Source organism: Elaeis guineensis, chromosome 5 (assembly GCF_000442705.2).
Source record: "Elaeis guineensis isolate ETL-2024a chromosome 5, EG11, whole genome shotgun sequence".
In the NCBI taxonomy this organism is placed as follows: domain Eukaryota; kingdom Viridiplantae; phylum Streptophyta; class Magnoliopsida; order Arecales; family Arecaceae; genus Elaeis; species Elaeis guineensis.
In genome coordinates, this window is record NC_025997.2 from 83,630,749 (window position 1) to 83,657,404 (window position 26,656).

At 37.8% G+C, this 26,656-nt stretch overlaps 1 protein-coding gene across 3 annotated transcripts; it reads right to left on the bottom strand.

Moving 5' to 3' along the window:
- Positions 1 to 17,116: 17,116 nt before the first annotated feature.
- LOC114912904 (uncharacterized) lies at positions 17,117 to 24,908 on the bottom strand. Of its 3 annotated transcripts, none has more exons than XM_073257018.1 (2): positions 24,358 to 24,885; positions 17,117 to 17,724 (listed from the first exon to the last, which is right to left on the bottom strand). In XM_073257018.1, the coding sequence occupies exons 1-2, from the start codon at positions 24,716 to 24,718 to the stop codon at positions 17,672 to 17,674; spliced, it is 414 nt and encodes a 137-aa protein (XP_073113119.1). In that variant the 5' UTR covers positions 24,719 to 24,885; the 3' UTR covers positions 17,117 to 17,671. The 3 variants fall into 3 exon arrangements, 2 of the variants coding, with proteins under 2 accessions (XP_073113119.1, XP_029117115.1); XR_012141235.1 differs by lacking the exon at positions 17,117 to 17,724 and adding an exon at positions 18,309 to 18,806 and having other exon boundaries at positions 24,282 to 24,908; XM_029261282.2 differs by lacking the exon at positions 17,117 to 17,724 and adding an exon at positions 18,402 to 18,806 and having other exon boundaries at positions 24,358 to 24,888.
- Positions 24,909 to 26,656: the final 1,748 nt, after the last annotated feature.

A 26,656-nucleotide genomic window follows, 5' to 3' on the forward strand; every position in this document is an offset into this window, starting at 1 on the left:
TTGTTGGGAATAGTGTCCCAAAGCCAATCGTCAGCCTGTTGACGATTGTGCTCCTTTTATATTAGTACATGAATTATAAATAAATAAAAATTATTTTGATATTTTTTTTCATCACAAATGTTTCATCTTCTAATGAACTCCTGTGTTGTGGTGAAGTCCTTAGGACTATTTAGACTCGACAAAGGAGGATTTGTCACTTAGTCCTTAAACATGTTCGCGACCAAATGATACGTTGTTACCAAGGACGATAACATTTATCGAGCATAGGTCGTTGTGTGCCATATGGGTTGGTTGTCCTCATAACCAAAGAGTGTGGGACACTGGTATGGCATACAGGTGAGATGTAATGGTACATCTGCACTGAACGTGATCAACTTCGGAGCTATTTCTGCTGTCAAGATTTGCTCCGATGGGATATGGGTATAAATGTCCCTCCGACCTGAGACCGCCACGGTGACTTGCAAGCAACTCACTGCACTAGGCACTAGACTACCTGAATTTCTAATTCAGTGACAGAAGGTTGCTGGGTGTAGTCAAGTACTTGACTTGTCGGTGCGTGTGTCAAGATGGGATTGACCACTCCAGTTTAGGAGCTGTGTACAGTCGTGTTTCAATTTAGCAAAACCTTGGCCAGGGTAGTCCTAGTGAGGAATCACAGGACTAATTGAGTTGAGCACGATTCGGATGATATCATCAGGGTTGACAGTTTAACCCTGAGTCATCCTAAACACAGGGGTCAAAAGGGGATGAATTATACAGTAACCATATTCACGTAGGTTTTGAATGTTGCGATTGCGATTATTCGACCTATCCGATCGTCGGGTATCATTGCTAGATGGTCACTTCGATTAGTACAGGAATTGATTCCTGTGCTACCGGTTTAGGTTCGAACCTACGGGGTCACACACATTAGAGGTTCCTTTCTGATCTGATGGCTGATTATGAATCTTATCTATCTGAGACTCTATGATTGAGAATTAGGATTCTCTAATCATGAGTTCCACACATTTTGGATACCGGGGTCAAAATTTTGAATTTCAAATTTTGAATTTGAAATTTGAACTCTTTGATCAGGGTTTCATATCGATGGTCTCTGATGCCTGATTGCCCATCGGATTTGGACTCAATATTTATGAGAGGTTTAATTAGTGATTTAATTACTAATTAACTCAATTTAATTGAGTAATTATTTTTGGATCAAGTCCAATTGAATTGGATTCAGTTTGGATTGACCCGATTAGGTTAAATGTTGACCTAATCGCTAAGGTGGTTTAGTCCCTGATTTGATCAGGGATTAGGTTTAGTTAATTCTTGATTTGATTAGGATTTTATTAAGCCTAATTATATTGAGTTTAATCTGGTCTAATTGTGCTTAACCTATTTTAAACTAGGTTGGCTCAATTTGAATCAAACCACCTTGTTTTAAATTCCCTGCGACACCCAACTTCCTTGCACCCATTTGAATTCACGAGAAGAAACTTCTCGTGAAATTTTCTCATGCAAAACCCTTCCCCACACCCTCATTTGTGCACCATATGGATGGATAAAATAATTAGTTAGCCATTCAAATTCAAAGCATGTTTGAATTTGAATGGATAACTTATCACTTGCCCTTTCATCCTTATCCATTTTGTGCGCCACATTACTTACACGAGAAAAGGTTTCTCATGAAACATTTTCCATGCACAAAGAGCCACACCCCTTCTCTTCTCATGCCCAAAAGGATAGGGATAAGTTGATTTTCATTTGAATTCAAATTTGATTTGAATTCAAATGTGTAACCTCTTGTCTTTATCCTCTCACGCGGATAAGACACGTTCGACGTTGTTTTAAAAATAGGAGAAAGGTGAGACATGTGTAGAAATTTTAGGAGAGAAACTTTGGGGCGTGAGGAAGGCTTCTGCACAAGGTGAAGGTCCAAAACCTTCCGAGAAAAAAAGAAAGAAAAGAGAGAAAATTGGGTGCAGGGTTTTTGGTGTGTACCCTAGGGTTTCTACCTAGGGTTCGGGAAGTGAGATTGGTGTGCCACGAGTGTCGTGAGTCCACCAAATTTTAGGAAGAGATCCATCAGCCTCTCAAGCAACTGTACAGATGATCCGAAGTATCTGAGAAGTCAGCACACATCGATCGAAGGAGTTCGATCAACATCTACCATCAAAAGGGTGAAATCACGAACTAGCATTCGTGAGGAGCTGATCAGATGGGAGCTTCATGTGGATGATCCGCAGAGGCCAGACATTTGTGTGGCTATGACATGACGATTAGAGCCCCCCGACGATGATCAGATTGCAGTGATCGACTATCCGCAAAAGGTGATGTGTTCTGAACACAGTACTGTAAAACGTTTACTGATTCAAATTTAAATTTTAAATTTAAATGCATGTTGTTGTATCATATTTAGATCCTAGTATAGGGTTAATTAGTATTAATTAATGATATTAATTAATAATTTCACTGTAAAATAGTAATTTTGAAAAAGTTTTAAAATTATCATTTTGCCCCTGCACTAAATTTTTGCTTTAAATGGTATCAGAGCATGGTTCTAGAATATGATATACATATGCATGCGTAGATTAAGGTGTAATCTATAAGTTTAAATTTGAAATTCAAAATTCAAAATTCAAAATTTAAAAAGATTTAAAATTTGAAATTTGAAATTTATTAGAAGTTTCAAATTTGAAATTCAAAATTTAAAATTTGAAATTTGGTTGAAATCTCAAATTTGAAATTTGAAATTTGAAATTCAAAATTTGAAATTTGAAATTCAAAATTTAAAATTTAAAATTTAAAATTTGGTTGAAATCTTAAATTTGAAATTTGAAATTTGAAATTCGAAATTTGAAATTTGAAATTCAAAATTCAAAATTTAAAATTCAAAGATTGAAAATTCGAAATTTGAAATTTGGTTGAAATCTCAAATTTGAAATTTAAAATTTGAAATTTGAAATTCAAAATTTGAAATTCAAAATTTAAATTTTGAAATTGGTATATTTAGATATACTTGATCCAAGTAGCAAGTAATCTAATTGGGTTGGTTGCCATGGCCGTCCGGTCATAGGAGAAAAGTAGGATTTAAAGACCCTCTCTTCCCATTCGATGGGGTCTCCTATGGCGGTAGGGGTGCCGATGCAATTATATCCTATGTCGATGAAGCAGTGAAAGGACATAATTAAGAAATTTATCATGAATGTGTTAGATTAGATTTAAAAGAAAATTTATGATTTATTTTGAGTTATTTTCTGTTATGAAATGAGCAATAGAATTGCTGTTTATGAAATGTGCTGACCCGTTTGTGAAATGAGTTAACACATTTGGTGAACAGAAAATAAAATCTTTCAAATTTGAAAATTATTTTTGAAATGCCAAACCCTGACCCATCAGCCCAAGTACTTAATTAAAAGAATTAAGTGTTGTCTAGTAGGTCTAGAATTGTGAATTAAGACCTAAGACAATTACATAAACTTGTGGATCAATGGGTTAGATGAATTAGGTCCATAATTGGGTTAGACCTAAGGTTAGTTTAAAAAATGGACTAAATGGAGTAATTGGTCAAATCTAATCAAAAGTTGAATTAAATTAGGTCAAGGATACTCTAGACTCAACTTCAATAGTTGTAGTTGAATGGGTCCATGTCTTTAACTAGACCAAGATGGACTTAATTCATGGCTACGCGGTGGAGCCCTATTTACTAAGTTAATCAAAATTAAAACTAATGAACCGGTTGGTGTCTAAGGTAAGTTCGGCAGTTTTGACCAGTGGTTCTTAAGCGGGAGCTACTCGCATTGATTCAATCATTGACGAGTTAATGGCAAATCCCCACCACTGATCTCACTTATCTGGCCAATCTGGTAAGTTAGATTTTGATTAGATCACTTGGTGATTAGAGCTCACCCATGTCATTAGGTAAATCAGTGTGACTGATTTAGGTGCTCCTAATGCCAGCTTTAATTAAATCTTTTTTTAATCTGACTTGGTGAAGTTAGTGGAGGATTGAAATTGGCTGGATGATTTCTTCTCTACTATTCTTTAATAAAATCCTCAAAATTATTAGGTCCCTAAAATGATTAAGTTATAATGATAACTAAGTCATAGCCTCCCATTAAGTGAGTGATAATGAGTCCATTAGTTCAATGATCATTGGAGGCCCAAAGGCCTGGTGCTCATTGGCTAATAGAATTATTATTCATAATATGATAATTTGATTGAGTCTTTTTGATGGTGGTTAGGTTGGCCGGCCAAAGTCGGGCCTGATCATTTATTGGTCTGATTCACTAAATTAAGTCATGTTAATGGTTGGACCTAACCAGATCTTTTCAGTGGAGGCCAAAGCCTACTGATTAGGTTCTGGGGCAAAATCAATTACTAGAAGTTGTTTAGAGAAATAACTGGTTAAGAACCTACCCATAGATGCACATGGGTTGACCAACCAAAGTTGGGCTCGTGTGTAGTCTGTGTAGATTCTAGTACCCATTAAGGAATTAAAGTAATTCCTCGAATTGGAGGATAAGGCTACCAGTTCGTAAAAATATTGAGAAAAACTTTAGACTAAAATCCAAGTCTTTAGTATTAATTTATGTACTAATAGAGGTCTCATTTTCCTTTAAGCAGCTATGGCCACTACCCTGTCGCTCCGGTCATTATTAGATAATGACAAGCTCATGGGATCCAATTTCGATAGCTGGTATCGAAAATTAAAAATCGTCCTTGAGCATGAGTGGATCCTTTATGTAGTAACGGATCCAGCACCGGAGGAGCCAGCTCCGAACGCTAGTAAGGCGATCCGAGACACTTACTTGAAGTGGCTCAATGACCGCACCACCGTTCGATGTGTTATGCTGGCAGCAATGAATGACGAGTTCAGCTGAAGGTTTGAGAACGCCCAGCCATAGGAGATGCTTCAAATGTTGAACGACTCCTTTGGCACGCCTGACGATGTTGAAAGGCACAAAACTAGTTGTGCCATTTTCAATGCTCGGATGAGGGATGGGGCCTCAGTCACTGATCATGTACTGTACATGATCGAGATGATTGAGCGCCTAAGCAAATTGGGCTTTCCTCTGCACGAGCAGCTCGGTAAGGATGCGATCCTTAATTCCCTGCCCAAGTCCTTCCTCCCATTCCTTACTCATTTTTGAATGACAAAGCCTGCAGTAAACTACCACGGATTGTTGGGGTTGCTGCAGAACTTTGAGAAGGATCACCAACTCCATAAGGAGTCGGTGAATGTAGTGGGAGGGTCTTCTTCTCGTCGTCAACCCTTTGGGAAGGGGAAGAAGAACAAGAAGAAGAAAAATAAGAAGGTGCAATCTCATGCTGGGATAGTAGCATGGGGTCAGACCAAGAAGCGCAAGCACGACCAGAGCCAGGCGGAGTGCTTCTTTTGCAAGAAGCACGGGCATTGGAAGAGGAACTGTCCTCAATACATTGCCTCCCTGGACCCGAACAGGCCAAAGAAGAAGCAAGGTAATTATATGATAACTCCTTGCAACTTTTCGATTTGTGATACTACTGCCTGAGTATTGGATACCGGAAGCCCTTATCATATTTGTAATTCGATGCAGGATCTGCAGGTCAGTAGGAGATTTGATGAAGGCGAGAGGTTCCTGAATGTTGGAGATGGAAGCAAAGTTCCAGTTCTAGCTTTAGGAATCATGAGTCTTGTAATCAATTCTCGTAATGTAATTCTGAGTGAATGTCACTATTGTCCAAGTTTTTTATTAAATATTATTTCTGTAGGCCTTTTGGCCATGTACGGTTATGATTTTTTAATAAAAAAAAATATTTGCAATATCATTTTGAATGGTGTTACAATATTTGTTGGATAATTAAATAATAAAATTTACTTACTATCACAGCCTATTAATGTGGTTCAAAAATTCGGTAAACGCTCTAGAATAGATAATGTGTCAGAAGTCTACCTTTGGCACTGTAGACTAGGTCATATCAATAAGAACAGGATAAACAGGTTGGCTCAAGAAGAAATTCTTGAAGTTAGTGATTGTGAATTACTTCCAACCTGTGAGTCCTGTCTTCTTGGAAAGATGACCAAGTCACCTTTTACTGAAAAAGGTGAGCGAGCCAGTGAACTCTTAGGTCTGGTACATTCTGATGTATGTGGACCCATGAGCTCAAGTGCAAGAGATGGATTTTTCTACTTCATAACCTTCACAGACGACCTATCTAGGTATGGGTATGTCTATTTAATGAAACATAAGTCGGAATCATTTGAAATGTTCAAACTATTCCGAAATGAGGTAGAAAAACAAACTGGGAAGTGTATTAAAACTCTTCGATCTGATCGAGGAGGTGAATACCTTTTCAATGAGTTTCTGACGTATCTAGGGGATAATGAGATTCTCTCTCAGTGGACTCCTCCTGGAACACCACAGCATAATGGTGTGTCTGAAAGGAGGAATCGGACCCTGTTAGACATGGTTCGATCCATGATGGGATTTGCTGGTCTGCCAATCTCTCTCTGGAGATATGCGCTCGAATCGGCTTGTTACCTTCTAAATAGAGTTCCAAGTAAGTCAGTAGCCAAAATGCCATATGAGATATGGATAGGACGTAAGCCAGTACTCTCGCACCTTAGGGTTTGGGGGTGTCCGGCTTATGTTAAACATTTAATTACAGACAAGCTTGGACCTAGGTCTGACAAGTGTAATTTTATAGGGTACCCAAAAGAGACCAAAGGGTATTATTTCTACCTTGCTGATGAGCAAAAGGTGTTTGTCAGCCTTAAGGCAATCTTTTTAGAAAAGAAGTTCCTTAGTGAAGGAACTGTTGCCTCTAAAGTTGAACTTGACGAAGTTCGACAGATGAAAAAACTGACACATATTACTGAACCTGAACCAGATTTGATTAGATCAGATCTGGAGCCCATTGATTATGCACCCTTAAGGCGGTCTGGTAGAGTACCACATCAACCGGACAGATACTATAGTTTTTTGATCCGAGATGGTGATCCTGTCGAACTTGATGAAAATGATGAGGATCCGATCACCTACATGGATGCAATGCAGAGACCTGACTCTGAGAAATGGCTAGAGGCCATGAAATCTGAAATGAAGTCCATGAAGGTCAACGATGTGTGGACATTGGTTGACCCACCCGAAGGAGTAAAATCCATAGGGTGTAAGTGGGTCTTCAAAAGGAAGAGGGGCGCAGACGGAAAGGTGGAGACCTATAAAGCCCGTCTGGTTGCCAAGAGATATCATCAACGTTATGGTATAGACTATGACGAAATATTTTCTCCTGTGGCAATGCTCAAATCTATTCGGATTATGCTTGCGATAGTTGCCCATCTGGACTATGAAATCTGGCAGATGGATGTGAAGATAGCTTTCCTAAATGGAGAGCTAGACGAAGAGGTGTATATGATACAACCTGAAGGGTTCACATCCATAGATGAGTCTAAGGTGTGCAAGCTACAGAGGTCCATTTATGGACTTAAGCAGGCATCTCGGAGTTGGAACATACGTTTTGATAGGATGATCAAAATGTATGGCTTCGTTAAGAATGGAGAAGAGCCCTGCATTTATAAGTGGGCTAATGGTCCAGTAGTAGTATTTCTTGTATTGTATGTGGATGACATTCTCTTAATCGGGAATGATATCCCTGCATTACAGGGAATAAAGATTTGGCTATCATTACAGTTCTCCATGAAGGATCTGGGAGAAGCTTCCTACATCCTAGGGATGAGGATCTATAGGGATAGATCCAAAAAGTTGCTTGGCTTATCTCAGTCCATGTACATTGATACTATGCTGAAAAGGTTCAGCATGAAAAATTTCAAGAAAGGCTATCTACCGATAGGCCATGGAATTTCTCTCTCGAAGAGGGATTGCCCGACAACACCTCAAGAGAGAGAGCGTATGGGTAGGATTTCATTTGCTTCGGTAGTGGGATCTATCATGTACGCCATGACATATACACGACCAGATGTGGCATACTCACTAGGGGTAGTGAGTAGATACCAATCTGATCCAGGAGAGAATCACTGGAAGATTGTTAAAATCATCCTGAAGTATTTAAGAAATACTAAGGACCAGTGGCTTATATATGGTGAATCAGACTTGAGACTTATAGGATTTACATACTCTAGTTTCCAGTCTGATCGCGATGATAGCAAGAGTGTGTCAGGATTTATTTTTACCCTTAATGGTGGGGCTATCTGCTGGAAGAGTTTCAAGCAGTACACTGTGGCTGATTCAGTATGCGAGGTGGAGTATATTGCTGCATCAGATGCTGCCAAAGAAGCGGTGTGGCTGAGGAAATTCATCACCGAGCTCGGAGTAGCACCCTCCCTTGTTGGTCCAGTTCTGCTCTACTGCGACAGCTCTGGAGCCATTGCTCAGGCGAAGAAACCAAAGGCACACCAGCGGACGAAGCATATTCTGCGCCGCTACCATCTCATCCAGGAGATCGTGGATCGAGGTGACGTCGACCTTCAGAAGATCGACGGAAAGGAGAACCTGGCCGACCCATTCACTAAAGCCATTGCGGTGAAGGAGTTCAACGACTACAAGTCGAAGATGGGTATTAGATACTGCACCGATAGGCTTTAGGCCAAGTGGGAGATTGTTGGGAATAGTATCCCAAAGCCAATCGTCAGTCTGTTGACGGTTGTGCTTTTTTTGTATTAGTACATGAATTATAAATAAATAAAAATTATTTTAGTATTTTTTTCATCACAAATGTTTCATCTTCTAATGAACTCCTGTGCTGTGGTGAAGTCCTTAGGACTATTTAGACTCGACAAAGGAGGATTTGTCGCTTAGTCCGTAAACATGTTCGCGACCAAATGATACGTTGTTACCAAGGACGACAACGTTTATCGAGCATAGGTCGTTGTGTGCCATATGGGTTGGTTGTCCTCATAACCAAAGAGTGTGGAGACACTGGTATGGCATACAGGTGAGATGTAATGGTATATCTGCACTGAACGTGACCAACTCCGGAGCTATTTTTGCTGTCAAGATTTGCTCCGATGGGATATGGGTATAAATGTCCCTCCGACCTGAGATCGCCACGGTGACTTGCAAGCAACTCACTGCACTTAGGCATTGGACTACCTGAATTTCTAATTCAGTGACGGAAGGTTGCTGGGTGTAGTCAAGTACTTGACTTGTCAGTGCGTGTGTCAAGATGGGATTGACCACTTCAGTTTAGGAGCTGTGTACAGTCGTGTTTCAATTTAGCAAAACCTTGGCCAGGATAGTCTAGTGAGGAGTCACAGGACTAATTGAGTTGAGCATGATTCGGATGATATCATCAGGGTTGACAGTTTAACCCTGAGTCATCCTAAACACAGGGGTCAAAAGGGATGAATTATACGGTAACCATATTCACGTAGGTTCTGAATGTTGCGATTGTGATTATTCGACCTATCCGATCGTCGGGTATCATTGCTAGATGGTCATTTCGATTAGTACAGGAATTGGTTCCTGTGCTACCGGTTTAGGTTCGAACCTGCGGGGTCACACACATTAGAGGTTCCTTTCTGATCTGATGGCTGATTATGAGTCTTATCTATCTGGGACTCTATGATTGAGAATTAAGATTCTCTAATCATGAGTTCCACACATTTTGGGTACCGGGGTCAAAATTTTGAATTTCAAATTTTGAATTTGAAATTTGAACTCTTTGATCAGGGTTTCATATCGATGGTCTCTGATGCCTGATTGCCCATCGGATTTGGACTCAATATTTATGAGAGGTTTAATTAGTGATTTAATCACTAATTAACTCAATTTGATTGAGTAATTATTTTTGGATCAAGTCCAATTGAATTAGATTCAGTTTGGATTGATCCGATTAGGTTAAATGTTGACCTAATCGCTAAGGTGGTTTAGTCCCTGATTTGATCAGGGGTTAGGTTTAGTTAATTCCTGATTTGATTAGAATTTTATTGAGCCTAATTAAACCTAATTATGTTGGGTTTAATCTGGTCTAATTGTGCTTAACCTATTTTAAACTAGGTTGGCTCAATTTGAATCAAACCACCTTGTTTTAAATTCCCTGCGACACCCAACTTCCTTGCACCCATTTGAATTCACAAGAAGAAACTTCTCGTAAAATTTTTCTCACGCAAAACCCTTCCCCACGCCCTCATTTGTGCACCATATGGATGGATAAAATAATTAGTTAGCCATTCAAATTCAAAGCATGTTTGAATTTGAATGGATAACTTATCACTTGCCCTTTCATCCTTATCCATTTTGTGCGCCACATTACTTACACGAGAAAAGGTTTCTCATGAAATATTTTCCACGCACAAAGAGCCACGCCCCTTCTCTTCTCATGCCCAAAAGGATAGGGATAAGTTGGTTTTCGTTTGAATTCAAATTTGATTTGAATTCAAATGTGTAACCTCTTGTCTTTATCCTCTCACGCGGATAAGATATGTTCGACGTTGTTTTAAAAAGAGGAGAAAGGTGGGACGTGTGTAGAAATTTTAGGAGAGAAACTTTGGGGTGTGAGGAAGGCTTCTGTGCAAGGTGAAGGTTCAAAACCTTCCGAGAGAAAAAGAAAGAAAAGAGAAAAAATTGGGCGCAGGGTTTTTGGTGTGTACCCTAGGGTTTCTACCTAGGGTTCGGGAAGTGAGATTGGTGTGCCACGAGTGTCGTGAGTCCACCAAATTTCAGAGAGAGATCCATCAGCCTCTCAAGCAACTGTGCAGACAATCCGGAGTGTCTGAGAAGTCGACACACATCGATCGAAGGAGTTCGATCAACATCTGCCATCAAAAGGATGAAATCACGAACTAGCATTCGTGAGGAGCTGATCAGACGGGAGCTTCGTGTGGATGATCCGCAGAGGCCAGACATTTGTGTGGCTATGACGTGATGATCAGAACCCCCCGACGGTGATCAGATTGCGGTGATCGACTACCCGCAAAAGGTGATGTGTTCTGAACACAGTATTGTAAAACGTTTACTGATTCAAATTTGAATTTCAAATTTAAATGCATGCTGTTGTATCATATTTAGATCCTAGTGTAGGGTTAATTAGTATTAATTAATGAGATTAATTAATAATTTCACTGTAAAATAGTAATTTTGAAAAAGTTTTAAAATTACCATTTTGCCCCTGCACTAAATTTTTGCTTCAGTGGTAACTCCTCTACTTCGTAGATCAAGTAGGATCTTTCATCCTCCTGAAAGATACTTAAGTATTCTTATAGAAGATTTAGAAGAACCGTTCTTTGTGAGAGATAGGGATATTAGGAATGATCCCAAGACCTATAATGAGGCAATATTAGATTTTGACTCTGAGAAATGGATGGAAGCGATGAAGTCAGAAATTGACTCCATGCATTCCAATCAGTTTTGATCCATAGTAGATCCACTTAAAGGTATTATACCTATTGAATATAAATAGATTTATAAAAAAAAAATTGGATCGGATGGTAAGTTAGAAACCTATAAGGCAAGGCTGGTCACGAAAGGTTATAGTCAACGCGAAGGCATTGACTATCATGAAACTTTTTCATCCGTGATCATGCTGAAATCCATCCATACTCTGCTTGCGATAGCAGCTTTTCATGATTATAAAATTTGACAGATGGATGTAAAAACTATCTTTTTAAATGGATATTTTAAGAAAGATACCTATATGGAATAACTTTTGAATTTCACATCCAGTGATAGTGATCACAAGGTCTATAAGCTATAAAGGTCCATATATAGACTCAAGCAAGCATCTTAGAGTTGGAACACTCGCTTTAATGATGTGATCAAAATGTTTGATTTCATCAAAAATAAAGAGAAACTATTTGTATACAAAAAGGTCAGTGGGAGCACTGTCACATTCCTCATATTGTACGTGGATAACATCCTCTTGATTGAAAATAATATTTTCATGTTGACATCGGTCAAATTATGATTGTCAAAAAAATTCGTCATGAACGACCTAGGAGAAGCTTCTTACATTCTTGGTATAAAGGTCTATAGGGATAGATTTAAGAAAATGATAAGACTCTCACAGCGAATATACATAGAGAAGATACTGAAGAGGTTCAGCATGAAAAACTCCAAGAGAGATCTTTTACCCCTTAGATATGGCATTCATCTCTCCAAGAAGATGTGTTCTGACACACCTGAAGAGATCTAGTGCATGAGCAAGATCCTTTATGCTTCAGCAATAGAGAGCTTCATGTATGCTATGTTATATATACGACCTGATATAGCTTTTGCCATGAGTGTTACGAACAGATATCAGGCAAATCCAAGTGAAGAACACTGCATTGCTGTGAAAAACATCCTTAAGTACTTGAGAAGGATTAAAAATTTGTTGTTGATCTTTGGTGGAGGATCGAAGTAGAAAGTTGAGGGATACATCGATTCAAACTTCATAACTGATGTCGATGCATGATAGAAAGTCTACATCGGGGTGTATCTTCTTGTGTAATGATGGTGCGGTTAGCTGAAAAAATTTCAAGCAGCCGATCATTTGCAAATTCGATCATGAAAGTTGAGTACATCGCCGCCTCTAAAGCTACAAAGAAAGCCTTTTGGTTCAAGAAGTTTGTTGTGGAGCTGGGTATGATGCCATTAGATGCCATTACACTACACTACGATAACAACGGTGCCATAGCCCTCGCTAAAGAGCTCAGGTCTCACCAGAAGTCTGAGCATATAGAGCGGTGGTTCCACATCATATGCGAATAGCTCGAGAAGAAGTTCATCGAGGTACAGAGGGTCAACTCCATGCATAACATGGTGGATCCGCTGACCAAGTCTCTCAGCCAGTAGAAAATCGAAGCTCACCTTGAGAAGATGGATTTTAGATATATGGTCAATTAGCTTTAGGTCAACTTAGAGTTTGTTAGATATGTGTCCTAAAAGTCAATTATTGACCGACATATTTTATAATTTCAAAATTTAATTTTGTACTTGTAATATTTTTATTATTAATAAAGAGCTTTCATTTCAATCATATTTATGTGTCCATGATTTATCCTAAAAATTAATAAAGATGATTTTTGTATATTCTCAAAGTGTTGAGAATTTGAGACATATATTAATGAGTAATTAATTTTTAAATACTTCCGATCAAAGAATCATCACGGAGGATAGTGATCAATCCATTCGAGATCGATGCACAGTTCATCTCCTTTGTGGGTAGATGAGTCTCAGATCTACAATGTAAAAACACTGGGGTGAGGGTGCAGGTAGTTGTTAGAGAATAACTTGTATTGAGCATAACCAACATGAGAAACCACTTGAATATCTACTCACTCGTCAATGGTTGACTCGATGCTGATCACACTCAGTACAAGTTATTCTCTAACAACCATCCATACCCTCACCTCAGTATCCCTACACTGCAGATCTGAGACTTATTTATCCACAAAGGAGGTGAACTATGCACCGATCTCAAATGGATTGATCACTATCTTTCATGACGATCTTTTGATCAAAAGTATTTAGAAACTAATCACTAATTAATGTATGTCTCAAATTTTCAATATCTTGAGAATATACAAAAATCATCTTTATTAATTTTTTGAATAAATCATGGACACATAAACATGATTGGAATAAAAAATTCTTTATTAATAATAAAAGTATTACAAGTACAAAATTAAATCTTGAAATTATAAAATGTGTCGGCCAACAATAAGCTTCTAGGGCATATATCTAATAGTGGCCGCATTGAAACGAGCTACGTACTTCTGGAGATCTTCTCCTTTCTGTTGCTGAATAGAGAAGAGACTATCCACATACCTCAAATGAGGTCTGTCAATATCAAAATAAATAACAAATAACCTTTCAAGCTGCTCAAAAGAAGAGATGGACCCCTGTGGGAGTCCAGAAAACCAAACCCTCGCTACTGTCTTGAGGTTTGTAAAAAAAGTAATGCATAATAGGGCATCAAAAGCTCCTTGTAAAGCCATGAGTGCCCTGTAGCCCTCAATATGATCCATTAGGTCAGTAGAGCCATCAAAAGACTCAATGGTGGGCATCTTGAATCGGTTCAAAATATGTTCATTCAAGATTTAATGAGAGAAAAGAGACCGAAGATTGAAACTATCTTTATTCTGAGATCGACCCCTTATCTGGAGCTCCATCATATGCCTTTCATGATGCAAGACCTTGTGCTCCATGTCGTCCTCTCTTTGAACTTTTAGAGTGCTGGGGGCAAATTCGCTATCAGCCTCATCAATGTGGTGTTCATCTAGATGGGCTATTTGAAGACTACGCTAAGATGAAGCATTTGGGAGAGGAGCTTTTTTCGATGGTTGTTCCTCCCTCTTTTGAAGCTGTTAAACAATTGCTGTCAGAGCTTGGACTTGCTGGACAAGAAAGCTGAATTACTGAGGATCAACAACAATTGACTGTTGTGGTGACGCCTCCAGTACTCTTTCTTCTAGAGTGGAGGGAGAAGGATGTTGAACTCTTGCTTTGACCATCTTTTCCACAAAAGAAATCAGGATCCTCCTTCTAGCATCAATCTGTTGCTGCGGGGCTCGAAATATAGAGTGGAGTGAATCGACTTGGGTGAGATTGGGCTGAAGCAATCTTCTCGATCTGGTGAAAGCTCCTTCAATCTGCAAAATTAGTTAAAAAATCGGATGGAGATCTTCTGGTTCTTGACCCTCCAATGCTTAAGTTAGTATGATTCTTGAGAACAGAGGTGGAAAAGAATAGAAGAGTCAGAGAAATTAGATGGAACTAAAGGAGAATTGAGTAGGAGTTAAGAATTTGGCTTAATTTTCTACTGGCAAAATTTTTTTCAGTTTTCGAGAGTTGGACCTATCCATGGAGGATCCCTAACCTTCTATTTATAGAGGGGTTCAGGAGGCTATTCTAAAATTTGTTAGGCCATTAAGGAGTTTGTTAGGCCGTTAGGTGGCTAGAGAACCATCTGTAAATGAGCTGATGTATGGCTATGCATATGACCTGGACGTGATATCGTGGTCAGCTGTGGCCTGATTGAAGAAACCACCGTGGATGTTTATAGAATAGCCAAGTCCGTAATAATAATAGCTCACCTCGATAAAAGATCAAGGTGAAATAAGAATGCCATAATATTTCAGGATAGAGAAGATTAGCGTTCAAGTCGGCATATACCCGACCTGAATATTTCTATCAGAAGAGACGCTGTTCGGAGAGTATAAGGATGTCTTTTATATAGCTCAGTAAAATATCGATCTGAATCTAGTTTATAAGTAAGTTGATATATTGAGATCTAGCACTTCAAGATTGATATCCCTTTAGTCTCATATGATGATGTCATGTATCTCGAGGATGATTTAATGCGCCAACACATATAATCTATGTATACAAAATATAGAGCAAAGTAAAAGGAGAGGACTATACTAATATGTGATGTATTCCAGATAAAGAGAAAACCTGATTCCGTCTTTAGTTGTAGAATCCTGTAAGGCTTTGGGGTTCAAGAGAGAGAAGATATCGTGCACTGATTCGGTTTCATGTTGAATTAATTATGGCCCCAAAATGGTTGAACACGATCGAATCCTCCCTGTTATCATCAATAGTCAACTTTAATCATCTCCATTTCTCACTCCATATTCTTCTGATCTCCTTTGATGTGACTTTCCAGTGAATAAGATATTTAGAAACGGAAGCAGTTAGTCGACGAAAAAAAAACTTTAAGGGTGTGGAAATTTTTTTTTGGTAAAAAAAAAAAGTGTGGAATTTGAAGGTGATGCCTACATTCAAATCCTTTATTTGAAAGGTCAAGAGGTGGCCTTTATTTGATAAGGCCAAGAGGTGGCGCAGCAGCTCTGAAGGAATATGTGCCCTATGACATTTTTTTTTGGGGGGGCTTAAGGTAATGTTTTAATTTTGATAATAATTGTTCAACACTGTTTACATGACTTGTAGATTTTGATTAACTGACAGAAATTCATATACTAGAAAAAAAAAAAAAAAAAAGCACTACTTTCTGCAACTGGGATTTGCTTACTTCCAATTGCAGATATCCAACAAGACAGCATATTGGCTGAGAGGCTTTTGTGGGCGTAGAAGCCAGCAACATTCCCAGAAAAATAATTCGTTTCTGCTTATTCATCAATTTCCTTCCTTGATAATTCACCCAACGGTACCCCACCACCAACCCCCTCCTCAACACGCACACCTCCCGAAAGGGGGGGAGAGTGAGAGTGAGAGAGAGAGAGAGATAAAAAAACCTATCCTTGTTGTGTTCCTCACAAAAAGATTCGTAACAAGCCTTATCTGAATTTTGCTTCATTTCATTCATCTTCATTCCATTTCTGCTAAACTTATTGTTTGAATGCAGTCAAAATCTAGGAATAGGAAAATAGATGAAGGATAAATAATATATAAGCCAAACTTACACTACCACCACGAGGCAATTTTGGCAAGAAAATTCAGCTGTAAAGCATGACAGATGATGGTTGTTATGATCACTATGCAATGGTTTCTCCTTTTTTCATGATGAAATGGGTCTATGTCAAATCATTAGATAACTTTCCTATAGGTGGGTAATCTGGTGGCAAGTAATTTAATAAAACAATGCAGGAAAGCAAGTAGGGATATCGAAAATGACTTATTTGGCCGTGTAACCTAAGATTCCAACTTGGTGGATTCACTCCAAGAAGAAACGTATACAATCTTTTTCTCCCTTTGGCCGACTAGATCCTTGATTAGGATAGCTGTCAATATTAATTTGTTTAATTTCTGGAGACCGGGATGAGCACCTTTGGCATGCTCTTGACCCAATCGAATAGTCTTTAGGGAATTTTCATTTTTAATTTCCTTTTTATCATGATTATTATGATTTTTTTTTCGTTTTTTATACCAACACCTTTATACATCAGGATTGTTGATAAGTTGCACTTCTTCTATTCTAGAATATCCATGTCCTGAGATCCTATTGATGATTTCATGCTTGAGTATGTGATGTGTGGCCCTCATCATTGTTGGAGGTAAAGTGGAGCTGATCTGTTCTCTACATTGAGAAAGAGCCAACAAACTGAAAATAAAGAAAATGAGGAGGCATTTCCTCGTCCGAAGGGATGATTAAAAATACATAATTTTTTTATTCAATTCCAATAGGACTATACATATATAGCTTTTACTGGAGCTAAAGTAGCTATCTTGATGTCATAACTTCTCTACTATACAAGAGAGAAATAATACTCTATGTTGCTAAACTACCCTGACACATAAGCATAACAAATTATGAGATAAAAGATGATTTGAATCAAACTAAGAGATCAAGATTAAATGCTTTTGGTCAAGCTGCTCATTCAACTTTGAAACACATTCTCAATACTCCCCCTTGATTCAAAGTAGCATACTACTCCTAGCAATAATTTGAAGTAGTTGTACTTATCTTGACAAAGTGATTAAGTGAGAACGTGTGTCAATTACTTGTTTGTATTGCAAACTAGAATTCCACCCGTCCTGCAATTGCCCAATTTCGAATGAACTGATGATGAATGTCAATATACTTTGGTCTTCCATGATAAACATGATTTTTCATCATTGTCATTGTAGCTTTGTTATCACAAAAAATTTAGTAGCTCCATCTTGCTTTTGCTAGAGTCTTCAAATAACCTTCTTAACCATAATGCTTGACATGCCGAAGATGCAACAGCTACATATTATGCTTCAGTTGATGATAATGCTATTATTGTTGATTCTTCAAACTTCTAAAAATTGCACCAGGACCAAGACTAAAGATACTTCTTGAAATACCTTTCTATCATCCAATGAACTTGCCCAATCACTATCAATAAAATCAAATAATTTAAAGTTAATCACATAAGAATACCATATCCTATAATCCAATGTTCCAACAATGTAACGCAAGATCCTTTTTACTGTACCAAAATAATGTTTCATGGGAGCATGCATATATAAATCTCAAAACAATGCCAATAGAGTGTGTAATATCCGGTCATGTGTGGGTCAAATAAATTAAACCACCAATCAAACTTCTAAATAAAGTTAGATTAGCCATCTAAGTACCATCTTCAAATCTTAACTTCTCATTTGCATTCATTGGAGTGGCTGTAACTATGTAATTACACATTTTGAATATTTTGAGAAAATCTATAATATATATATATATATACTTTCTTTGAGAAATGACTATTCTTCACCTTGCTTTAACCCAATCCCAATAAAATAATGTAATAAACTCAAATCTATTTTTTCAAACATTTTCATCATGCAAGTTTTAAATTTTTTTATAAGAGAAAAAGATGACCCCATATAAATCATATCATCAACATAAAGACAAACAATAAGAAAGTCATTTTTACCTTCCTTCTTTAAGTAAATAGTGGGTTCATTTTCATTTCTCTCAGATCCATTTTGATGAAAATAAGAATCAATCTTATTATATCATGCCTTGGAGTTTGCTTCAGCTCATATAGAGCTTGGACACCTTTTTCATCTTTCCCATCAACTATGAAACCCTCAGGTTGTGTAACATAAATTTTTTCTTATAATTCACCATTCAAAAAATGCATACTTAACATCAAACTAGTAAGTGTGCCATTTTAATGGAGCAACTAGTGTTAAAAAAAAAATATTATTTCAAATGAGCAACAGGAGAAAAAGTTTCTTCAAAGTCTATACTTTGTTCTTGCAAATATCCTTTCACTACTCATCATGCTCTATATTTTTGTATGCTTCCATTAGTATGATACTTTGTCTTAAATATCTACTTCAAACCAGTGACATTTTTTTCTTGGGATAAGTCCACGAATTTTCATGATTCATTTTTCTCTATTGCTGCAATCTCTTGTTTCATGGCATGGCACCATTCTTTCTTCTTCGCTACTTCTGTAAAACAAGTTGGATCTGAAACAAACAAAGCAAAGTTATAAGATTCATAAATTTCTTCCAATGATCTAAATTTTTTGGGAGGACTTTCATCTAATAAATAGTCAGAGGAGGATGAAGTACTACTCTTTGAAGTTGCAGGAGAAGAAACTTGTAAACTTTGAGGAACTAGTTTAGTAGCTTCATCTTCACTTGAAATCTAAATATTTGTTTTTCTCCATTGTTGTTCCAATTTTAGTTTGTATTTTCATCAAACACTACATTTCAACTAATAATCACCTTACCTCTAACAAAGTTATATAGTTGATATGGTTTGGATTGTGAACAATAACCAATAAATATGTATTTTTCAAAGTTATCATCAAGCTTATGACTAACTAGCTTGTGAGTTAACCAAAGCATAAGCAATACACCCAAAAATTTTCAAGTAAGTTACATAAGATTTTTTACCTTTCCATGCTTAAAATGTTATTTGATTCATGACTACCTTTAGGGGAGATATGTTTAGCAAATAAAGTACAGTGGCAATTGCTTCTGCTCAAAATTTATTTGGAAGATCTTTTACTTTTAGCAAGCTTTTTGCCATTTCTTTTATTTGGCAATTCTTTTGTTCAGCCATGCCATTTAGCTTTGGTGTATGAGGTGCTATAAGCTCCCTATGAATACTACTTTCCTCATAAAATAAGTTAAAATCATTTAATAAAAATTCACCACCTCTATCCATGTGAAAAACTTTGATGATCTTCACCATTTTGCTTCTCAACAAAATACTTCGAATTTTTTAAAGAACTCAAAAGCTTCGGACTTATTTTTCAAAAAATACACCCAACTCATACGACTATAATCATCAATAAATAATGAAAAATATTTACTCCCATTAAATAATTCTATGTGCATTGGTTCACACAAATCAGCATGCACTAGTTCAAAAATATGTCTAGCCCTCCATGTCTTTTCAATAGAAAATGGCTTTCTACATTATTTTCCATACAAACATTCTCCACATGCAACATTTAAAGAATCAATTTTGGGTAGTCCCACAACTATTTCTTTTTGACTCAACAATTTTAGACCATTTATATTGAAATGCCCAAAATATAAATCTCATAATATAGATTTATTCTTCTCAATTGCATCTAATCCGTGATAATCAATACATGAAACTTTAAGAGGAAACATTTTACTTGTAGTCATTCGAACATGAATAATGATTTGGCCTATTTTATTATTTTTAATGCAACAAGATGCATTATCAAATGATATCGAATATCCACTAGCTACTAATTGTTCTACACTTAACAAGTTATGTGTTAAACTAGAAACAAAGAAGACATCGTGAAGAAGCTTCACCTTATCATGGCCATTTTTTTTGCTACTATACCTTTTCCTTCAACTTATATTTTCTTATTATCTCCAAGTCTGACCTCCATCTTGTGTGACTCATTAAGCTCCTTAAATATGGATCCCATACTAGTTATATGATTAGAATAAGCACCGTCCAAAAATCAAGTATCATATGAGACATTAGTATCATACAAATTAGCTATGAACAATTTACCTTCTTCTTCCTTCTTCTCTGCTTAACTTGCTTTCTTTTATGTGCTCTACCTATTTGCTTCTATATGCCCAAACCTTTGGCAATAGTGATATTGAACTCCTTTCTTATAGTTTTTCTACTCATTAAAGGATAGCCTTCGTACAAATTGCCCATCTAATCGTCCTTGACCTCGACCTCTCCCATGACCTCTGCCATGTCCTCTTCCTGCTGACTTTTCAAAGTTATCTTTTTGACTGAATGCCTCCCCCTTCATTTGAAATATCTTTTCTTTATTTTTTTTTCAAGTGATGTATTCAACCTTGCTTCATGTGCTTGCAAAAGAACCCATTAGTTGATCAAATAAAAAAGCAGATAAATCTTTGGACTCCCTAATAGTAGCAACAACATAATCAAAGTTTGAAGTTAAACTTCTTGATATTTTGGCTACTATAGTTTTATCAGTAATATGTTTACCGTATGACTTCATTTGACTGACAATACTAGTTATTCTAGACAAGTAATTTTGAACTAATTCATTACTTTTTATAAGTAATGTTTCAAACTCACGACAAAGGGATTGAAGTTCTATAACAATTACCTTTCATAAGCCTTTAATTCCCTCTGCAAATTCATCCAAGCTTTTTTTGAAGAGATTGCTATTGTAATTCTTGAAAACACTATTTTGTGGATAGCTTGCTGAATGAAAAATAGGGCCTTAGAGTCCTTTCTTCTATTTTTCTTTAATTTTGCTTTTTCATCAGGATCTGCATAATCATTTTCAACCAAATCTCAAACATCTTGTGGCTTAAACAAAATCTTCATTTTAATGCTCCAAAACTCGTAGCATTCATCTTTAAAGATGGGAATCAAAGACTATATAATTCTAATCGCATTCTCATTGTTACCCATATCTGCAACCTTCGACTGTGGTTGTCACTGAAATAGACGAATCTAGCTTATAGTTGAAGAACCCACTTGTGTTTCTAACTTCTAGAATGATTTCTACCCAAATAATGCCACAAAAAGAAAATGTTGGGATTGAAGTGGAGCTACTCTGTTCTTTATGTTGAGAAAGAGCTAGAAAACTGAAATTAAAGAAAATGAGGAGGCATTTCCTTTTTTGAAGGAATGATTTAGAATGCACTATTTCTCTATTCAATTCCAATAGGGCTTTATATAGCCTTTATAGAAGCTAAAAGTAGCTATCTTGATGCCTTAAACTCCTCAACTACACAAGAGAAATTATACTCTACATGGCTAAACTACCTTGATACATAAGCATAACAAACTAAGAGATAAAAATGATTTGAATCAAGCTAAAAGATAAAGATTTGGATCAAGCTGCTCATTCAACTTTGAAACACATTCTCAACAATCATAAAGAACAATTGTTGGGTATCGAACATGTAACATGGGCAGTGCACAAAGAAACTACACATATCTTGATCAATTATTTATGGGTTTCCATAAAAACTAGCATTTCATGAACATTCTGCTGTTATTGATGAAAGATAATATAAAATAATGTATACTTAACTTTTGAGCATTTTCAGAAGCCAATGTTTTCCATTAAATATATATGTTCATTTTACAGGCACTAACATGTATAGCCCATGCGTCTAGGAGGGTGTTAACACACTCATATCGAATCTCTTGTACACATTAAGATGTAGAGGCTGACGGCAATATTTTTTTTTTTTTGGACAAAGTGACGGTAATAAAAAAAAGTAATTATAATTCTATTTTATCTCATATTGCACTTCAAGATTAAAAATAGCGGTAACTTACTAGGACTGAACAAATTAATAGTCGACAGGAGCCTCTTGAAAAACGTAAAAATTCTAATATAGCTATATATAGGCAATCCAATTCTCCACCCAATCTTCACATACGAAATAAAAAACCCAAGGCGAGGCTTGTCATCCCGGTGTTAACTATTTAATTCTTGCATTGAACTAAGGCTTGCTTTTTTATATTTAAGGTGTCATATGAATGGTAAATCTATATAATCTACTGCGAAAATGGTATGTCCGTCACAAGAAAAAAAAAAATTCCGCACTTGCCAGCATGACAGTTATATATAAGGCTTTTGTGCGTGTGATAGTACCCATGGATAATCACGTGGTCCCATAATAGAATTCCCTTCAACTCATTCAACGTACAATTTCCTTCTAGAGGTGATTCCCACAAATTGATATACAGTACTGTTTCGGAGTCAGGGACCAGCTTCTCTTGTTTTTCATTTCACTTCCTCTTCTTCATTTCGTTTCTGGCTAGTTTCATTGTTGAATGCACTCAAAATGTCGGAAAACAAATAAAGAATATAAGCAACATGGTTTGAGCTACGCAGTAAGCTTAGATAGGCCATCAAATTTTGTTTTCCATCATCCTCATTTCATTGAGCATTAGACCACAGTTGAATGCAGTCAAAGGAGGCAAATGAGAAGAAGTGATATATAAAATGGGACATGTACTGCACTCTATCCAATGATACACGCTTTGGTTGGCATGGACTGGGAAAAAACATTCTACACCATTTCTGGTTGATCATGCAGACAGGAGCTTAAGACAGCTAAGCATGTGCCACGTGAGAAGGGGCTAAGGAAATGACCATCAGAGGAAGTGCTTGCTGGTAATTAATAAATATTATTTTGAAATGAATCATTGCAAATACCACCAAAGAGTCCAAGGAATACACCCTGCGCGCGTACCAATCAATAAGAAATCTAGAATCTAGTTGATCTCATAAAAATCAACCATGCGTGTTAAAATTTTTGAGACTTCTTTGGTTGTCTTAAACATTTTCATGGAAAAAAATTGCTTGCATTGGGCATCTCTATTCTCTCTAAATCGCGCACCTATCCGCCTCCCTCTCTCTCCTATCGTTCTGCAGTAGTCGTATCTTCCGCGTTCTTCTTCGATTCGTCATGAGAAAGACCTTGAAGTAGCAAAAGATTACACGGGCCTACCAAAAAGATTACACGTACCTACCACATTTATATGTCAATGTATTAGATTATCTAGAAAGAATTCCGCACCGCCAATGTGTTAGATTTTTTTTTAAAAAACAATTCTTCTAACCATGCTTAATTTTTAACTCTAGATCAGCTTCTATTGTCTAGAATAGTTTACCTTTGACTTGGTCAACCAGCTCGGCCGTAGGACCACCTCGACGCCGGCAGCAGGTCGCCGCCCTCCCTCCCGGAGTGGAGCTCCGCCATCAACTCCAAGTTCCCTTGGCTCACGAAGGTTCCAGCACAATCCGGTGAGGTGGCAGCACCTGCTCACCATCCCGGGGAAGCAGCGGGCCCATCTCGCCGGCAATGATCGGAAGGAATCTTCTTCCTCTTCATCTCTCCGATGATGATCGGGAGGAATTAATCTTCTTCCTCTTCTGCCTGAGCTTCATCTGTTATTTAATCTTTTCAATAACTATGCAGAGATAGTGAACTGGCGGTCTTCACTTTGATTTGGACAAGTTAAAATTCTGCCTGACAATCTCTATCTAGGCTAAATCTTCGTTGATTGTTATTGAAGCTCTCGTCTCAACAGAAAAGGGGATCTTTTAAACAATATCTAGTTGTACTTCACCTTATTCTATCTCTCCGTACATTATATCCCCCTACTTCACCTTGTACACCACAACTTCTTAAACTAATAAATATGGGTGGTTTCTGCCTCTCCATTTTCCATTAGAAAAAAAATAAGGATCAGATAGAGGTGGAAGAGGCACATGAGGGCAAGCTGGGAGAAGATGTGAGAGAGAGAGATTATGGAAAGAGAACAGGAAAAAAAAGAGGGGGAAGAGAGAATCGCTTGGAACTGTACTCTTCGTCAGGCGTGATTAAGTAAAATAAGGAAACATGCATCCAAAGATGAAATCCACTAATTCCAGATAAAAACTAACACAAACTTTCCATAAAGTTTATTGACATATATATAAATAAGAACAGTACCACCATTCTTCTTCAAGCAAGCTCAATCATAAAGCCAAGGAGGATCAGAAGCCTATGTTTGGTTTTGCAAGCGCACCTAGAGCCAGAAGTAGCAGAAGAGGCGCAAGGGTCCCCCACATCACAGCTTTCGCGATGTTCCCGTGAACAAGATTCCCGGCGACGGCCACGCTCAGAACCATCAGACCGACCCCAAATAGGAAGAGGACGAAGTCATCAAGGTAGTAGGCCGCAGGTAGGAGCTTATGAGCTGAGAGCTTCTTTGGTGGCCTCACCAAGGCGCCGATCGCCAACGATGTCACGGTAAACCCTTCGAAGGCCAGCATCTTCGGCAGTGGCCCAGCAGCGGCCACCAGAGCTGGGGCCTCTAGATCGAAGGTGGGGGCCTCCGCCACACCGCCGTTGGCTCCTCCGCCATCAGTACCATCGATGCCGTCCATGTTCGGTGCAGTCGTAGAATGGAGGTGGTTGAGGAGGAAGGAAATGAGGGACGAGCAATAGCTTGACACCCATTGTATAATAACGGTCGCACGTACCGCAGGGTGCCTTGACACCGTCGATGGCCGCAATCAGACGGTCATCAAACAATGGACACGGCTGAAAGCCAGCCATCGTGCGGCCGTCACTATGTTGTTTGACAGCCGCCCACCCTATCGCGTGCATCCACTGTGTCTACTGGACCGCTGTGTCCCGTTGAAGCTGCTGTAAAGTCAAGGTTAACCATGGCTAGGAGAATTAAAAAAGAATATATCATGGCGAGGCATGTGGAGAGATGCTGGAAGACAAACGGTTCTTTGTGGAACCCATCTTTCTTCTCAAAAACGGAAAATTAGCGGTACTTTATTAAGAAAATGAAAATAAAAAAAATAATGCAATCTTTTTTGTTTGGTAAGTGCCTATAACTTATCCATTCAACGTAAAATCTCTTACACAGGAAAACAAAGAAGGCCTGGAAAACACTGCCCAAAAAACAGGCCGACATAACTAGCAGAACAAAATTACATTAAAAGGGAAAAGTATAACAGTAGGATAAGAAAACCCAAGAAAGGATGCCCAATTACAAAACTGTAAAGCTGAAAGGAGGATGACAGTGTCTACGAGAAGCCCAAAAGCAGCATAGCATAAACTAACCCCATTGAAACTGCTGTAGAAATGCAGGGCCTCATACTTTGGATGAAGATAGAAACACACCGCAATGGCATAGACACAAATAAAAGAAACTCCCAAAGACCCTACATCGTATGTAGCTATCGAATCTATCGGTTATTTATTGGGATGATCTTATACATTTATATAGGATCAAAAAACTTAAATAACATCTTTTGCCTAAATTTTTTGGATGAGATTCTAAATTATTACAAATGATATTAAAGTCGATCCAGTTTATAATCTATGTGAACTAGAGAATACTACAGTACGGATTTACTGAAACTAGCTACGGATCGATTGTGGTATTTATGAACGGATATATGAATTTGGACTCTTAGTCTGACAAGGACGTTATGATTTAACCAGATGGAGTATGTGAGGATTCGTGCAGGTGTATTTTAGTCAAATATCGATTATTCATTGAAAAAAATCTTAAGTTCTTGTTGAAGCCAATCTCTTGGAGTGCCTGACGCTGGTGAAGAGCATCTGCAAAAAAAATCTACACTGATCGAAATTGTGTCTGATGGAGACCCTCCGATGTTTAAGCCAGTGGAGAGTGGGCGAACAGTAAGTTGAATATTGAAAGTGGCAGAGTGTTTGCCCAAAAATATCTTACTAATACTATTCATTTACCTCCCTTTTATAGACGAATTGTTGGTAACCATTTATAACGGTTAGGCACATGGGTTCCGCTTATTTCGGCACTATATGATCATGGAATAGGCAGTTAATACCTACTAATAGTTGTGATATGTAGTCGTTACGTACTTTATGTACTGGCAGTTTCTGATATGCCGACTTTATGTCGATAAATATGGTGCACCGACCGTACATTGGTACATTGATATTCTGACTGACCATCAGTTGGTAACTCTAATATACCGATTGGTCAGTGGTTATATAGTTGATCAAATCATTATGTTGTATATACCAGAAAAGTTGACCAAATATTACCGATAGTCGGTCGACTTGCCGGTTAATAGTCAGCTACTCATTTTCTAACGTCGATAGAAAGTCGAATGTTGAGACCCATAAAAGCTGTAGTTAAATCGGATCTCCTTTAGCGGCTTGGCTTTGACAGTCCATCGTCTGTCACCGAACTATTATCAGGATGACCGACAATAAGTCGGGAAGCTAATATTAAATCAGGAGAGCAGCAGATTCGATTGCCCCAACAGTTGCCCTCCACTCTCAAGTCCAAGATGGCCCATCATGTGATTTGACACATG

What these genes read in the sequence shown, in the direction of transcription:
- LOC114912904 (XM_029261282.2), bottom strand. Translation starts at nt 24,718, where the DNA reads ATGGACGGCATCGATGGTACTGATGGCGGAGGAGCCAACGGCGGTGTG. An exon ending in TCTGCTACTTCTGGCTCTAG is followed by an intron (nt 18,807 to 24,357) that starts GTGCGCTTGCAA and finishes TGTTTGTTTCAG; the next exon opens with ATCCAACTTGTTTTACAGAA.